This window comes from Lepidochelys kempii, chromosome 10 (genome assembly GCF_965140265.1).
Source record: "Lepidochelys kempii isolate rLepKem1 chromosome 10, rLepKem1.hap2, whole genome shotgun sequence".
NCBI classification, from domain to species: domain Eukaryota; kingdom Metazoa; phylum Chordata; order Testudines; family Cheloniidae; genus Lepidochelys; species Lepidochelys kempii.
Genome location: NC_133265.1, coordinates 123,301 through 141,583, shown reverse-complemented (window position 1 = coordinate 141,583; position 18,283 = coordinate 123,301). Strand labels below are relative to the sequence as shown.

The following is an 18,283-nucleotide window of genomic DNA, read 5'->3' as shown; positions in this document are numbered from 1 at the left end:
TCCATGACATCTTCTGCTTCAGCTGTCAGCAGGACCCTGCAGCAGGGGCTAGGTGCCCCCCTCATGGCTTCCCAGGGCTGTGGCGGGGGCTGCAGCCAGGGCCACACACCCCTGTCCCTCAGCTGCGGCCAGCTCTGGATGGGAGGAGGGCGCTGCACCCCCTGCTGCGGCCACTGGAGCCAGGACTGTGCCCCCCCTCCGTGGTGGGGGTGTTGGCCTGTCGCCCCCCCCCCCCCACCGCATGAGACTCCATTCCTCCCTCCTACTTAGCCTCACTTCCAGTTATTTTTAGTAAAGCCAGGGACAGGTCACGGGTTCTGTGAATTTTTGTTTGTGAATTGTGCATGACCTGTCTGTGACTTTTACTAAAAATAATCATGACAAAATCTTAGTGTTAATGATGTGTACAAACCAGGATTTTTATATAAAAGAAAAGCAAAATTTTATTGCTTTCAAGGATTTTATTGGTACCTGGATTCATTAAAGGTATTCTAAATGCAAAGTTAAAGTGTTAACATATTTTAAATTTCTTAATCTGTTTACAGATACTAATTTTGTATTAGCTGGCTACAAGACAGAACAGTGCACCAAACCCCCGAGACTCTGCCGCCAGGGTTATGCATGCCCCCATTATCACAACAGCCGAGATAGAAGACGGAATCCCAGAAGATTCAAATACAGGTGCATAAATAAATACTAAGAACATGCTTTCCTAACTATGGGTCTACGCCCCCCATGAATCAATAGAACAGTTATTGGGGGCTTATTTCTTTGGATTACACTAACAGTGCAACTGGGTATACCTAGTTTAACAGTATTAGATTTTTGTGACAAGCCCCATAAAACTATAGGAAACAAACTTCAGAATGATTGGACAGCCCTGAATAGGAAAGTAATTAAAATATGACTAAAACATCAGTCTTCCCTGGGAGGAGGTGAAACCGTTTCTGCATCTCCTGGCACCAACTCAAAATCTCAATTGTTCCTCCTTCAGCTGCTGTTAATAGACAAAAGGACCCTTGATAACCTTCTGGATTTAGCGGATTCCTCCTGCTACAAATTCCTTTCCCCAGGCAATACTTTCATAACCAAACTTTGCTAAAAAACATACTGACATTTGACTCTTAGTATGAATTGGTGGCCTGAGAAATGTAGTTTTTCAGTTTCTGTATCCTCAGTTCAGTCGTGCAGTATTGATGAGATTGGCCTAACAATCTCATGATTGTAAGTAACCATCACAAAACACAAGAGAAATTGAATTTAGCTGTGGTTTATGCATTACTTCTGGGGGAATTCTGCGTTATTGCGCAATGTGGAATTTTGCAGAAATTAATGTTTTTTGCACATAATTTCCTTTCCCGCACAGAAATGGGCTGCAGTGCTGCTGGCTGCCGCTAGGGGCTGCTGGACCCGGCAAAGCCCAGGTCGCTCATAAAAGACACTGTTGGTGGGGAGGGGGAGAGAGCTAGAGGGTTCCTGACAGCTGCAGTTCCCTGCATGCCCTGAGGGAAGGAGAGGGTGGTGCGCAGGAAACTCTGTGCAAGCCTGGGACTGAGCATCAGGCTGTTTCTCCTGCTGGATCTCTGGGCTTTGAGGGTAGGGGGTAGGTGTTTGGGCTGGGGGCACGGCTGGGCTTGTGGGGGGGGGTGGGTATCTGGGCAAGGGGGGGCCCTGCAGCTGGGCTGTGGGGAAGAGAGGGTGCAGGTATCTGGGCAAGGGGGGCAGAATTCCCCCAGGAGTAAGCATCCTTTTACCAAAAGAGCATTTGCCCAGAGAGCTCCCAAAATATTGCTGGCCCACATCTGTAGGCTTCAGAGGCCCCAAAGCCTGGCTCTGGCGATAAGCTGTTGTTGCAGAAATGGAAACAGTGGGCTTCAACAGCTGAGGTGCTACTTTGGACTTAATGGGAAAATATTTGAGTTTGCTGCTGGGGAATTAGTACAAATGCATTTTTGGATTTCACTTTTTCCAGGTCTACTCCATGCCCCAGTGTAAAACATGCAGATGAGTGGGGTGAACCTTCCAAGTGTGAAAATGGGGATAACTGTCAGTATTGCCATTCTCGTACTGAACAGCAGTTCCATCCTGAGGTAAGAACTGAGGTTATCTTCCCCCACTGTTTAATGTGTTAAATTGAACATGGTTTATCTTAATAATGGAAATAGACAAATATTTCATTTATCATAAGGGCATATCATATAATAAATCTAATTAGTTTTCTGATCTGTTAAAGAAGTTGCAAGATTTCTGCAACAGTTTTAAGTTGCCTTTTTTAATGTGCTAACTAATACTAGCAATTTTATTTCTGAAGACTGTCTGTGACCTGTCTTCAGAGCACTGTAACTTCACATGTCGTCTTAAAAGTAGATATATTTTATCCAGAGCTGTATGGAATCTGGAGAGTCGTTCATGCAGTAGTTGAGTTAGTGGATATAGTTAGTGGATATATATTTAAAACAAAACAATTTGCTAGGAATATCATTTGTACAGTTACATTAGTCACCTACTAGCATCTTTTAGAACACTAATATGAAAGAGAAGTTAACGTCATAATGTCTTCTGTAATATTTGGACATGGATCAGATTATATTTTCATAGGATTTGTAATTCTCTTTGCCATGCTTCTTAACCCCAAGGTGTAAGATTTGGGTTTAAACAATCCTTTTCACTATTCAGCATATTTCTTGATCCTGCAATCAAGTCAAAATGATGATTTCTGTGATGCCACAATCATTTGTAGTAAACCTCTGTGGTATAGTCACGGTAGTAGGAAGGTTTCATTGCAGTTGATAGGGGAAAATTGAATAGACCCACGGAAGAAGAAAAGAGACCCACGGAAGAAGAAAAGAGAAGAAAACAAAAATTCTTTGTGTCAGTGTGGATTCCACTGTAGGTATGCATGTGTCTCATGGGCATGAGCTTAGAATTTTTTATGCCCTCCTATTTGTGGCCCCAAAAGTCACAATACGTTGACCCTTGCTTAGTTCCCTCTTATTGTTTATCCTTTGGTCTATGTTCGCACAGCCCCTAGCATGTGACTGGGGCTTCTAGGTGCTATGATTACACAAATAATGAAAAAAAAAAATCTGGGGTAAAGTCCTCAAAACCCTCCTTGACTTGAATGGGCAGAGGCATGACACTGACAGGGAAGAGAGCCTGAGAAAAAACATCAGTACCAAAGTCAACACTAATAGCTGTCTTGTTACCTATCCTGGCACCTGTTGACTGACCCTCTTCTCCTTGGTGCCGAGATATGTGTTTGAAGATCTGCTTTCATCCTTCCTCCCAGCACCAGCCCTGGTAGCCTCATTGAAACCGCACCCAACAGTGCTGTTTCTGGGAAATACTTGTCCCCTCCTGGGCTATTTCTTCTTCCTTGCTTCAAGCACAGAGCACTCTCCAGAGAGAGAGAAAGAGAGGAGTGGTATCTTAAAGAGTTCTCCAGCACCACCTCCCACCAGGCTCTGGTGCATGAATGGTAATGGATGGGCCACCCACAACCTTGCCAATACAACATGCCACTATGGCCATATTTCTCCTACTGAGGTCCTTCTTATGCTATCGGAGCAGAGTCCCATCACAACACTTAAGGGACGAGGTTAAAGGCACTGTTGGCATCCATAGCTGGAGCTTTTTACCCAGAATCAGAGTTGCTCCCTTCTAAAGAGTCGTCATCATCCCCCTCTGAGGCAGTTGCTCCAACCCTGACATGGGCCATGACCAATTTCCGGACGTTCCAGGAGCTGTTCTTCAGGATAGTGGAAATTGAGATAAGTGACAGTAATCCAAGAGAAAGTGTATAAGATAGTTAACATCCTAAGCTCCTTGGTACCCACAAGGATCGCTCTTCCAATTAATGGATGCCTATTAGAACCTGCAAAGGCCTTTTGCACATCTTGGCCTTACTTTCTTGACCTCAAAGCAAGTGAAGAAAGCATCAGCTAGCTTTTCGCTTCATTCAGTGTTATGAACTTTTCCTGTAAAATAGTTATCCCTTAGTGTGTTAGTGCGTTTTATTTGGTTAGTCATGAATGGGACTCAGCCTAGTGATAGCGCCGGTCCCCAGGCTTTCAGCCTTGTGATCGCTGCAAAAAAACTATGCCCATCAGCGATCCACATAACAGTTGTCTAAGGTGTCTGGGTGAGTCACATATAAGTGACAAGAGACACATCTGCATGTCCTTCAAACCTCGGACTAAGAAGGAACGAGACACCCATCTCAAAGTGCTCCTAATGGAGGCAGCTCTAACTCTGACACCGGAGCACTCGAGGTCTGACTGTGCCCCGAGCCCTGCAGCATCGGTTCAGAATGCTCCAATGGTGCGGTCGATGGACCGGCACTGATGCCCCTCCCCGGCACCTGCCAAGCGGCAAAAGAAGACCGGGAGAGGAAGATCTCCTACGTCCCACAAGGGGAAGGGGAGGGGAGGAGGAGAGCCAAGGCCCAAGGAGGGCAGCTTGGTACCTCCAACCAGGAGTCGGGCCCAAGCTAAGGTCGAGCGGTCTAGCCCACCCCAACCCATGCCTGCCACACAGGACAGTGACGCGGGCCTTCGTCAGTTAGAGGTCCCGTTGATGCCCGAGGCCCTGCAGGCAGAGCAGGATATCTTAGTGCTACTGGCGCCGCCCACACCAGCTATGGCGGTACCCCGATCCAGGGGTAAACCCGCCTTGGGACCTTTTCATAAGTCCCCATCTCAATGGTACCGCTCCCCTTCCTGAGGGACATCTCGCCAGCGCTTGCCCGCACTGAGCCACCAGGCTTTGAAGGCAGGGAGGCAGGCTTGGCGCAACCCTCTTCCATCTCTGGACTCAGGGCAGCGCCCACAGGTCTTGAGATGCTCCTCACTGGTGACCTGGCACAGACTGGTAGAGGTGTGCCCTCCTGGCATCAACAGCACTGAGACTGGCCCAGAGCTTCAGCCATGGCCCAGTACTGTTCGCAGGCCCGACAGAGTCAATTATGCGAAGTCACCAGTCATCAGTTTGCTGATACGCGTCACCGCGAAACAGATCCTCTTGGTCAGTAAGAAGGTCTTCCCAGCGACTGACCTGCTCCGGCTCCTGGTCCCGCTCCAGATCCTGGTACCGGTTGAGAAGCGTGAGGCGTAGATCGCTGGAATGCCGTTGCCAATCCACTGAACGCTGCTGGTCTCCGAGGACCCACAAAAGGAATTTTTCTCGAGCGGAGAGCTCCCCATTGAGGTGCAGCGATCAGCACTGCAGCAAATGGGGTCACCAGTCCACCAGCTCATGGTCGCCTGAGAGCTCCCACTCATCGTCAAGCTCCGACACCAGGCAGGAGTCATAGCTGGCAGGTCAAACCCCAGCACCGGTGGTACCCTCAACGTCAGTGGTACCTCCAACTGCTCCATGGCCCTAGGCCCAGTGGCTGGCTGCCTGGTACCTGTGGAACCCATAGGTTCCTAAGGGCTTAAGTCAGTGGCAGGTGCCTTGGACAAACCATCAGCCTCAGTATCCCGCCTTTCTCTGGAAACAGATCTCACCAAAAGGAGAACCCCTCAGGCTCTCACGGACCCCGGGGAACAGCTGGTTGGACCACCTATGGATGTGGCCGACCCCGCGGCACTGGCTTCTTCCTCATCTTCTCCAGGAGAGGCAAGGCCAACTGAGAGCTACACCTGAGAATAAAGACTCAAAGAGGCTGGATTTGTTCGGACGCAAAGTTTATACATCCTCCAGTTGAGGTTGGCTAACCACCAAGCCCACCTTGGCCGCTCTGACTTCAATATGTGGCAAGCCATGGCCAAATTTGAAGATTTGCTTCCCTAGGACACCAGGAAAGAGTTCCAGGCGATCCTTGATGAGGGCAGGGCTGTGGCCAGGATGGCCCTTCAAGCAGCCTCGGTCGCTGCAGACTCCGCAGAATGCACCATGGCCTCAGCCATCTCCATGTGAAGGGTGTTCTGGCTCCTTCTCTCAGGCTTATCAACGGAGGCCCAGCAGTTGATACAGGACCTTCCTTTTGACGGTCAGGCACTGTTTGCTGAGCAGACAGACAATAAATTACACCGGTTAAAGGACTTCTGTACTACATTGAAAACCCTAGAGCTCTACGTCCCACATCTAGCCTGCAAGCGGTTCAACCTGCAATAGCCACAGGGTCAAGGGAGCCAACCCAGGCAGGAGACGGCTCGTAAGAAGAGCAGAGGCTACATACGTCACCAGAGCCACCAACCTTCGTCCTCTATCCAGTCAGATAGAATGACAAGCAGGCATTTTGAGGGTGCACCTGAGGGTGACCTACCAGACTGTTCCCCAGAGCCATCCTCCTTATGTTTCTCCAACCGCCTCTCTTTTTTCCTCCTTGCATGGACTGTGATAATGTCAGACTGCTAGGTCCTCAACACAGTGGCCCTGGGCTATACCCTCCTTTCTGTCCCCTCTCCAACCTCCCCTTCCCTGTCCCTCTTCAGGGACCCTTCTCACAAAAGTCTTCTTGCACAGAAGGTGAAGCGCCTGCTACAGCTGAAAGTGGTGGAAGACGTTCCTCACGAATACAGGAACAAGAGGTTCTGTTCCTGGTACTTTCTAATGCCAAAGGCCAGGGGCAGTCTAAAACCCATCCTGGACCTGCAAGATCTCAACAAATACCTAAAGAAGTTGAAGTTACACATGGTCTTCCTGGCCTCCATCATCCCCTCCCTGGATCCGGGAGGCTGGTATGCTGCTCTCTACTTGAAGGACACAGATAGGGTTTTTTTTTTTTTTTTAAAGCATATAACTTTCATATAGCAATTTTCCAACAACACAGGCACTTCCTTTGCTTCACGGTGAGATCAGATGACTACCTTTTTAGCCTACCAGCAGCACTGAAGGTGTTTACCAAGTGCATGTCAGTGGTAGCAGCTTACCTCCAGCATTGGGGTATCAAAATATACCCATATCTTGATGACTGGATGTTCAAAGGTTGCTCCAGGTACCAAGTCCAAAGGGGCGTCATGATGCTACAGGTCACATGCTGGTCCCTGGGCCTATTGGTGAATGACAAAAAGTCAATGTTAGTTCCAATACAAAGGTTAGAGTTCATCGGAGCAGTGCTCGACTCCACCTGCGCCAGAGCTTTTCTGCCACAGGAGAGGTTCCAGGCAATGATGGACCTCGTTGCGGGGGTCTCTGCGTTCTCTCTAACCACTGCCCGGGTATGTCAGCGTTTGCTAGGCCACATGGAAGCATGTACATATATCGTCCGCCATGCAAGGCTCAGAATGCAACTCTTGCAGCAGTGGCTGGCAACAGTCTATTCCCAGTCCAGAGATCACCTCAGCAGTTCCTTTTTCTCTCACCATGAGTAGTCACTCCATCCAGAGGTAGCCCGATTGCTCTTCCAGAGGTGGGGAACTCTCTGGGTGGACTTGTTCGCCACCAGACAGAACAAGAAATGTCATCAGTTCTGTTTCCTGCAGGGCCTGGGCAAGTGTTCCCTCTCAGATGGCTTTCTCCTTCCATGGTCAGGGGTCCTCATGTACTCGTTCCTGCCGATCCCGCACATCAGCAGAGTCCTGTCAAAGATCAAGAGAGACAAGGCCCAAGTCGTCATGATCACCCCGGTGTGGCCGCACCAACATTGGTTCGGCACACTGATGGACCCGGTGGCGACTGCTCCCTGGCCCCTTCCCGACCGACTGGATCTGATTTCGTAAGATCATGGGTGCCTCCTACACCCCAACCTCGCCTTCCTCCACCTCACAGCGTGGATGCTGTGTGGTTGAACTCGGAGGAGCAGGCCTGCTCTAACGAGGCCCAGCAAGTCCTCCTGGAAAGCAGGAAGCCTTCCACCAGAGCAATTTACCTGGCCAAGTGGATGAGGTTCTCCCACTGGGTGTCTGAGTGTAGCATCTCTCCGTCGCGCTCTTCCTTACAATCTGTCTTAGATTACCTGCTTCATCTTAAGAACCAGGGGCTGGCCCTCTCTCTTCCATCAGGGTGCACCTTGCGGCCATCTTCGCTTTTCACCCACCAATCCAGGGTCATACGATTTTCTCTCATGACATGTCGCTCAGATTCCTGAGGGGCCTCGGAGAGACTCTTCCCGCTGGTCCGGGCCTCTGTCCCACAGTGGGACCTTAACTTGGTTCCTTCTAGGCTCACGGGCCCATCCTTTGAGCCTATGGCCTCCTGCTCCCTTTCCCACCGGTCATGGAAGGTTGCTTTCCTTGTGGCGGTAACATCGGCAAGATGAGTGTTGGAGATTTAAAGCCCTGACATCGGAACTGCCGTATATAGTGTTCTACAAGGACAAAGTTCTACTGTGACTCCATCTGGCCTTTCTGCCGAAAGTGGTGTCTTCCTTCCATGTCAACCAGGACATCCTCCTCCTGGTGTTTTGTCTGAAGCTGCACACCACTAGTGAGGAAAGGAGGCTACATGCCCTGGATGTCAGACGTGCACTGGCATTTTACCTGGAGCATACCAAGCCCTTCCGCAGGTCGACCCAGCTCTTCATCACGACAGTGGACAGGATGAAGGGCCTTCTGGTGTCCTCAAAGAGGATTTCCAACTGGATCACCACCTGCATCCAGACCTGTTACAAGCTAGCACAGGTCCCACTGCTGCTGATTGTGAGGGCCCATTTGACTGAAGTTCAGGCATCCTCAGCAGCCTTCCTGGCGCACATTCCCATCCAGGACATTTGCAGAGTCACGACGTGGTCTTCGGTTCACACGTTCACGGTGCATTATACCATCACTCAGCAGGCCAGAGATGACTCTGAGTTCGGCAGAGCTGTGTTGCAGTCTACACGTCTATGAACTCCTACCTGCCTCTGTTGGTACTGCTTGGGAGTCATCTAATATGGAACGGACATGAGCAAGCACTTGAAGAAGAAAAGACAGTTACTTGTTCTGTAACTGGTGTTCTTCGAGATGTGTTGCTCATGTCCATTCCATAACCCACTCTCCTTCCCCACTGTCGGAGTTTCTGGCAAGAAGGAACTGAGGCTGGGGGGAGCCAGCGGCGCCCCTTATACCACAGCATGTGCACGCCACTCCAGAGGGTGCCAGAGCAAGTCCCCTACGGATACCACTAAATTTTCAGTTTTCACAGTGGGAAGAGGTAAATAGTGAAGTCCTGGAAGGATCTGTACTGGGACCAGTGCTGTTCAACATATTCATACGTGATTTGGAAAAGGGGGTAAACAGTGAGGTGACAGAGTTTGCAAGTGATACAAAATTACTCAAGATAGTTAAGTCCAAAGCAGACTGGGAAGAATTGCAAAGGCTCTCACAGAACTGCCAGACACAGTGGCAGAGGACATTCAGTGTTGATACATGTAAAGTAATGCGTGTTGGAAAACATCATCCCAATGATACATGCATACAAAATGAGTTGTTACCACTATGGAAAGAGATCTTGGAGTCATTGTGGATAGTTCTCTGAAAATGTCTGCTCAGTGTGCAGCAGCAGTCAAAAAAAAGTTTACAGTGTTAGGAACCATTGGGAAAGGGATGGATTTATAATAGAAAATATCATAATGCCCCTATATAAATCGATCATACAGCCACACTTTGAATACCGTGTGCAGTGTATCCCTATCTCCAAAAAGATTATTAGAATTGGAAGGAGTACAGAGAAGGGAAGTAAAAGTGATTAAGGATATGGAACAGCTTCCATACAAACAGAGATTAAAAAACCTGGGACTGGTCAGCTTAGAAAAGAGATGACTAAAGGGATCATAGAACTTCCCAAAAATAATTCCTAGAGCTTCTCATTTAGAAAAACATCCAATCTTGATTTAAGAATCATCAGTGATGGAAAATCCACCATGACTTTTGGTTATTTACCCTCACTGTTAAAAAATTATGCATTGTTTCCTGTCTGATTTTTGTCTAGCTTCAACTTCCAGCCATTGGATTGTTACACCATACTTTGCTAGATCTAAGAGCCAACTGTTAAATATTTGTTCCCCAGATAGGTACTTATACACTGTAATCATGTCACCCCTTAACTTTCTCTTTGTTAAACTGAATAGATTGAGCTCTTATGCTATTAGCACCCAGATAATTTTAAAGTTATTCACTTTCTATTTTTTTAGATTTACAAATCTACAAAGTGCAATGACATCCGCCAAACAGGTTACTGCCCGCGGGGTCCATTTTGTGCATTTGCACATGTTGAAAGTGAGTATGAGAACGGTTCTTTTGTAACAATGTTAATAAAATTCCCACAATCATGCAGTAGAGAATGTTTGTTTTTATTTCACTTAAAAAAAAAGAAAGAAAGAAAAAGAAATGTTTTATCCTTTTCTGTTACCTTGCATCTATGATTTCATCACTACTTTGCATCAAACTCCTCATGGCAACAGTGGAAGTAGAAAATGTATTACTTGTGAAATGGACTGTACCTGTTGTTTATTTGGGCCCCAGCAAACACTTATGTAGATATTCTACTTTAAGCATGTAAATAGCCCCATCAATTTCAATGGGACTACTAACATGTTTAAAGGTATTAGAGCGATATGGTGAATGAGGTAATATCTTTTATTGGACAAGCTTCTTACCTCACTCACCTGTCTCTCTAATACCTTGGAACTGACATGACTATAACAACACATGTTTAAAGGTGAGTATGTGTATAAGTATTTGCAGGACCTGGTGCTTTAGTAACCTGCAGAGAGGTGTCACGGACAAGTGACGCTTCCCTTACCCTCTCCCATCCTCAGCACTTCCAGGCTGTTGTAGCCAAGAAGCAGGAAAGAGGCACATCTTTTTAGAGTTCTCCTACTTACTGTTTTCACGTATATGAAAAAGATTAATACATTGAAGAGGTGTGACACTTTAGCAGTCATAAAATTCCTAGAAATGCTGTAGCCCTACATTCCAATTGATAAGTAAATTTACTAAGTATTTCCTCTGTGAACAAAACAGCAGAAACCTATTTTTCAGGGTCAAATGCTGTTGATGGGAACTGCATATGTTTCAGGGAAGGAGGAAACAAAGCACAGTGCACCAGAGACAGAAATTGAGACTTTATATTGACTTCAGTAAGAACAGGATCAGGCCTAATCCCCTACCTCCACTCGCACTATCCAATGATACAGAAAGGGTTGTGATTTTTGTGTTACTCCTGAGGGAATTCTGCACCAAAAAATTAAATTCTGGGCCAAAAAAATAAAAATTCCATGCACTATATTTTAAAATTCTGCAAAGTCTGCCTATTTTATTTGTCAGTAAATAAATGTGGAGGCCCCAAGCATAGCAGTGGGGAGCACTAGCTGCATGGAGGTGAGAAATCGCCCTGCAGTCCCTTACCCGCATGGGACATGAACTCAGCTATGAAGCTGCTCCTGACACTGACCCAGTGCAAGGGCTGGGGCTGCCCCACAAACACCACGGGGCCCTGCCCCTCCATGCCAGGTGCACCAAGATAGCTGGTGAGAAGGGCAGAGTCTTGCATGCAAGCCCAGCCATGGCCCCCGATCCAGGTGTGGGATCGGCTAAGCCTGCTTGCCCAGCTGTGGGGGGGATCTAGGTACTTGCTGAGAGAGTTCAGGGTGTGGCAATCTGGGTGTGAGGTGCTCAGTGAGGGGTCCAGCTGCAGGGGGATCTGGATGCACAGGGGCTGGTGGGGTGAGAGGTTCCGGATTTAGGGGGAAATGGACTCTGCAGGGGGTCCAGGTGAAGGTGTTTGGGGCTCAGGAAGGGGTGTCTAGGTGTGGGGGGGATGGGGTTTAGCAAGGGGATCTGGGTGTGGAGGACTCAGTGGGGGGTCTGGGTGCTGGGGGAGTGGGGTTGGGGTCTGGGTGCAGCTGGTTGGGGCTTGGTGGGGAGGGGGTCCGGGTGCAGGAGGTTTATCAGAGTGATCCAGGTGCTGGGGGGGTCTGGGTGCAGGGGGTGATGCAGGGGGTGAGGCTTGGTGGTGTAGAGGCTCAGGTAGGGGGGGCTCGTTGGGGGTGGTCTGGGTATGGGTGGGTCCAGATGTACAGGGATTGGGTGGATGTGGGAGCAGCTCCCCATACAGTGACCCCTCCCCCCACAGCTGAGGAACAATGATGGCAGGAAGTGGGCAGGGAGTGCGGAGCTTCCTGCAGCCGCAGGAGGTTTCTGGGAGTTCGTCTGACCCAGCCATGGCCATACCTTACAAGGGAAGAGGAAGTCATCTCCCTCCCTGGCTGCAGCACAGCTGAGATTAGCAGCTGAGCCCAGTGCAGGGTAGGAGCCACTGTGGGTAGGAGCCACAGAATTACTTTTCTGCCGGGTGCCCGAAACAATGCACCTGTGCAGCTGGGGAGGGATGTGTGACCACTTTTGTGGCTTACCTTTGCTTCCTCGTCAGAGAGTCATTTTTCTGCAGGGAAGCAAAGAAATATGCAAGGGACATGAATTCTGCATGCACACAGTGATGCAGAATTGCCCCAGGAGTAGTGTGTGGAGCATGTGTGGTTCAGGCTCTTCATAAAAGACAAAAGAGAGTGAGAAGATAGTGGTAACATAGGGAGGGGTATTCAGAACTAGGTCAGGACTTTACTTCCTTTCCTCCCATATCATCAAAATATTTGCAGCTGGGAGCCAGGTCAGGATTTACTGGGAGTAAAAAGAATGCAAAAGTTGGATTGACATCAAGTAGTGATAGGAGATTCAAGTGGCCCATTCTTTCTATATAGGTTCTTATGTAGCTCTTACCACTGTGGTTTCTCTGTCTCTCTCTGCCAGTAGCAACAGCCCTTAGCTCAGTCCTGCAATCCTGACCTTCCACCTCTCTTGCTCAAGTATGATCAGTAGAAAAGAACCCTTCCATATTTCCAGTGGGAGGAAGAGAGAGAGGCTCCATAGCCAGGAACCCTATCTCATAAGAAAGGTGACAGGGAGAATCTTATCCCATGGCTCCTGTTTCTTTGTCCCCTAAGATTCTGTATGCATCTCCCCCTATCTTCAGTGAGACCCTAGTTTCTCAGACCAGGCAATCCCTTTTGCCCCATTATGCAGGGGAGGCACAAAGTCTCTTACGCCCACTCCCCTTCCCCATGGCTGTAAGGGAGAGAGATTCCTCTCATCTTTGGAGGTTCTTCAGAAGCAGCTGACATCCTCTTCTCTTCATTTTTTGTGGAAGCTGGCAGGTCGGGTCCCTTTCACTATCCACTGGAACTGGGCTTCCACTGGTGTCATTGCTGCTACTCTGCTCCCTTTTAGGTCTCACCTATCAGTCCTCTCCCACTGGTTGGGGTAGCGCACAATTCTTTCAACTGGCACAGTCCCCAAAGAGTCTTCTCTGTTAACAGGGGAGGATTGAAACCCTGTCCCAAAGGGTGAAGAGCAGTGGGGAATTGCCAGCTGCCTCTGAAAAACTTACCAGGGGAATGAGCCAGTCAGCTACTCCTAAAAACATTGGAAGGGAAGCCATGGGCTTCTGTAGGACTCTTCAGTGCTGTTGGTGCTCTGATTGTCAGTGTATCAAAAACACGCACTTCCATTTGACTTCCTAGAAGATTGCACCCCTTCATGTTGGACCCAGACCTGGCCATAGCAACCCACGCGTTCATGATCTCCAGTCTAATGTATCAGAGGGGTAGCCGTGTTAGTCTGGATCTGTAAAGCAGCAAAGAGTCCTGTGGCACCTTATAGACTAACAGATGTATCGGATCCGACGAAGTGGGTATTCACCCACGAAAGCTTATGCTCCAATACATCTGTTAGTCTATAGGGTGCCACAGGACTCTTTGCTGCTTTTACAGAGTCTAATGCTGATTGTAGGAATGAAGCCATACCTGAAAAAGCTCTGATTTTAAAAAAAAACACAAAAACCAGCCAATTTGATTAGCAGCAGGTTGTCATGAGTGCATTACCCTGATACTCCACTCTACACTGGCTGTCTGGTGAATAGAGAGCCCCTTTCAAAGGCTGTGTCCTAATATTCAAAGCCCTCCATGGGATTGGCCCAAATTCTCTGAGAGATCGTCTTTTCCTTAGCAACCACCTCGTATAGTAGCTATGTCCCAGTGGAACAATGAAATCGTTGACCAACTAGGGGAGGCTGATGAATGCAAATGTCAGAACTTTTGCAGGAACTGGACCTAGACTATGGTACTCACTCCTTCAAGGAATTAGAATGCTACACAGTATTCCAAATGTAATGCCAAACTCATTTCTGTGACTTTTCCTCAATAAGTACATAAAACATGAGCAAAAATGCCAATAAACTAATCACGCCAGTTCCCTTATAGGCTAGAAAGGAAGGGAGCGAGACTATTTCTATTTTTAAAAACTTGGGAGGCACTCCAATCCTACTTTGATGGGGACTGTATAAGTATGTAAATAAATATGTTCATTTATGGGATTTGGGATTGATGTGCAGCTTTGTATATGGGGAGCGAAGCTAACTGAACAAGGAGGGCTGGAGCAGTGACCTAGAAGGGAGTGTGAGGGTGGCAGTAACCAGAACTGCACTTCTGATGTGAGGGTGTGAGGGGCTGCTGGGCAGTATTTTTCCTCTAGACTTAATAGAGATGACAGTGACTTTAACTGCCTCGTAAAGCAATCCAGAATGAGGACACAACCCCAAGGGAGAGTGGAAGTAAATAACATTAGATAAGTCAGCATCTTCTGGTCTTCACATCCATTTTTTGCATATTCAGTCAGGCAGAGGATGAGCAGGGGGGCTACCTGTGTTCCTTCTGCAGAGTGCTGGCGCTTAGTCTGGAGTCTGTCTGCCCAATGATAGTTATTACTCATCTCCCCTGTGTCTCCTTTGTTTTTCAATTGTCCCCTACTCCTGCACTTGATACATAAGACAAAGGAAATATGTTGGATACAGCATTTGGACACAGAGTACAAAGGCAGAATTATGCAGTAATTAAAACATAGCTCATCAGGTATAAAAATTACACCATGAGAAACAATCCTCAACTATGCTATCTCCCCTGAAGAGAGGTAATGGTGCTGAATTTACATGTCCCACTGTTCCATCTGTTCATTATCATGGCATGTACTCTTCTGCATGATGTCATAACTGTTAGTTGTCCTTGGCAGAAGGAAGGTTTGTGCAGGACACAGTTTATTATGGCCCTTCAGAAATACAGTTGTGAACAGAGATGAAAAATAAGAAACATTTTGAATAGAAAATTTTGGCTAAATCTGTGGAATTTCTTCAGGGGATGATCAGATATTTTTTTTTCTAGCCCTGTTTCTTTTTTTAATACCACGTGTTCATGAATCAAGGGGTAAGGAATGTCAGTCAGCTTATTCAACTAAATATCTGTTGCTAATGCATTATTTGTGTAGAAAACCCACAAAAACCTAAATGTGCAAATTTTTAATAAATACCATTTTAAAGAGTACGTTTATTTATATATTCCAAAGGGCAGTAAGTAATGAGTATCTAAATTAACCAAATCTGAAATGTTCAATAGAATACTGATGATGTCTTCAGAACACCAGGAAGTGATGTGTGGGTCCAGTTACTCTGAATTAATTTTTCTGGCATAAAAATTGACATTAAATAGTTAGAATGACCACTTAAATGTCAATATTTTCTTAGTTTACTATATCCACTTAAGATAAGCAGTGGAAATTCCAGATTCTTCTTCGAGTAGTGTCCCTGTGGATGCTCCATTGTGGGTGTGTGTGTTCCTGCACCTTTGATTGAAGATCTTTGGTAGCAGTGTCCATTTGGCCTGGACATGCTTTCTGTGTCTTTCATGCTCTGCCTCACGGCTAATTAATGTCTGCACAGGTGAACTGCCTTCTAAATCCCCGCTGGCTAGAGACAGAGTGATTAGCAGTCCATTCGCTCATACTTTAGATCTTTAGAATTGTTTTTCAGATACTCTTAGTGTTTTCGTCAGTTTTTTCTTCTTAGTGTTATAGGGTTTCCATTAGTTTCTTTCCTTTTTTAAAGAAAAAGAAATGTTTTTATTTTATCTCTGTCCTTCCCCAGGGATTGCCCCCAGTAGAGGGCATGCCCAGCTTCCCTGGGTTTAAGAAGTGCCTGTCCTTCAGGGAGGCTATACTGGCTATGCTGCATCCGATGAGGTGAGCTGTAGCTCACGAAAGCTCATGCTCAAATAAATTGGTTAGTCTCTAAGGTGCCACAAGTACTCCTTTTCTTTTTGCGAAGACAGACTAACACGGCTGTTACTCTGAAACCTGGTTACAGACAGACATTCCCATTGCGTTTAGTGCCTCGGAGAGGCCCATATTCCATAAAAGTGTACTTTTTGCCAGCAGCTAAAAGCCAGATCCTGAAAAATCCAGGAATTAAAGTTAAAGCTACTCTTTATGGAGGGAGCTCTTCAACCTGTGCCTGACCCTGGCCCCGAATCTCCTTGACAGCATGAACCATCACTAGAGCATTTTACTCCCAAAGAGGGGGAGCTGAGAAAGAAGTCTTCAGATTTCCCTCGCAAGATCTCCCAAAAGAGAGCTGTAAGGCCTCATACTGAATCCCAAACCAGCCAGATGAGATCCCCAGCACATTCAGTTACTTTGGCACTGATGGCTAAAAGCATGGTACGCACAACTCGCATGGGTCTTCCGATGCATACACAGCTAGTAAGCTATGGGCACAGGCTCAAAAACAGTGGCAAAGCCTGTCAGAGACGAATTTACGCTATACTGTGTCTACGAAGACATCATCAGTGCAGAAACTCTTGGTACCAATAACTTCAAAACAACCCTCGTCAGACCACCTGTCTTGAGCAAGATTGCTGGATTCCTTCGTACTGATGAGTCAACACCAACACGCCCTGGCAGTACCAATTGTGGCACCGCAGGAGTTTCGGTTTTCCAGGGACCTCATGGTATCTGAGACCCCAGAGTCCATTCTACTCAGTACCGGGGGTTCGGAACTGAGTGCATCTTGAAGCCCAGAATCACCACCAGCACTGAGGCGTTCAGCTCCACTAATATCTAGCAGAGTCTCAGATAGTGACCAGGAGGATATCCTCTCTCGGCATTTGGCATGGTCCTTCTCTCTACCAACCAGGGCCTTCTCAGCTACATCCTCACTCTTTGTTTCAGCCCCCATGATATGACCAACAGTGGATTCCGCCACCCATGCCCTTTCTACCATCCCAGTGGCAATACTAGGATCCATGGGCAGCCTACAGGCACCATGCTTCCCAGGCATTTAGTGTCACCCACTGGGAGTCTGAGATGCTCAGATCTCAGATGCTCTCCTCCAACCTCTGTCTCCAGAACCTCATAAGGAAACTGAGGAGCAGGAAATCAGACTCGCAGATGAGGCCACACCGCAAACCAATATCTCCTCTTCTTTCCCAGATGAGGTGGCAATGTCCCCTCCACTGTCCATAGCAGACGATTTCAGACTCTTTCAGGACCTTACAAAGAGGTTGGGGGAGACGCTGCAGATCCCTCTCAAGGAGGTGAAGGACACTAACCGTAAGTTGTTGGACAAACTGCATATGCCCTCCTCTCAAAGATCACCCTCCCAATTAATGAAGCGTGCTTGGATCCAGCTAATGTCATATGGCAAACACCAGCCTCAGTCACACCAACATGCAAACTGGCCAACAAATATACTATGTCCCTTCCAAGAATACAGCATTCCTTTTTTCACACCCTCCACCTAATTCCATCATTGTGGATGTGGTGAATTCTCATGGCCGCCAACATCACATGAAATCCACCCCCTTATGATAGAGACTGGAAAAGACTTGACTTATTTGGAAGGAAGGTGTACTCCTCAGCGACCTTGTAATTTAGAATTGCGAACTACCAGGCCTTAATGGCAAAATATGACCACATCAGTTATGCCAAAAGACCACCTGCCAGAAGCACAATGAGAACAGTTTAGGCCATCATACATGGGGGCAGTTAGTAGTCAGAACAGCACTCCAGACTGCACTAGATGCCACGGATACAGCAGCCCACTTGGTATCAACAGTGGTAGTGATGTCATGGGAGTTATGGCTACACCTTTCAGGGCTGCCAAAAGAGGTACAGACGATGGCCAAGGACCTCCCTTTCAAAGGCTCCAAATTATTTGCAGATAAGACTGATGCATCACTCCATGCTCTCAAGGACTCCAGGGCCACACTTCGGTCATTGGGGATATACACACAAGGTCAGAAAAAGAAATTTAGTCCTCAGTCCTCCCACAAATCATGTCTGTCTCAGTACCTATCACAGCACCGCTATGAGCCACAGCGAAAGAAGTCTCAATTTCAGAGGTGAAAACCACCAGTCCCTCAACCTCCCAACCTTCCACCTCAAAACCCTAGTTTTGATGCCTTGGTTGAGGCCCTGAGAGACCACTCCCTACAACATCAGCTGCAACTCACGAACCATTTGCATCCCTTTGAATGCTG

The 18,283-nt window shown here is 47.4% G+C and overlaps 1 protein-coding gene across 7 annotated transcripts in view; it reads left to right on the top strand.

Annotated features, from left to right (window-relative positions):
- UNKL (unk like zinc finger) overlaps nucleotides 1-18,283 on the top strand; it is a 163,167-nt gene that overhangs the window by 50,258 nt on the left and 94,626 nt on the right. For 5 of the 7 annotated variants that reach the window (XM_073361545.1, XM_073361548.1, XM_073361547.1 and 2 more), the window contains 3 exons: nucleotides 546-681; nucleotides 1,973-2,090; nucleotides 10,055-10,139. In XM_073361545.1, the coding sequence (XP_073217646.1) occupies nucleotides 546-681; nucleotides 1,973-2,090; nucleotides 10,055-10,139 (339 nt within the window). Of the gene's footprint in view, nucleotides 1-545; nucleotides 682-1,972; nucleotides 2,091-10,054; nucleotides 10,140-18,283 lie in introns of those variants that run through there. The other 2 variants (XM_073361550.1, XM_073361549.1) reach the window with 1 other exon arrangement.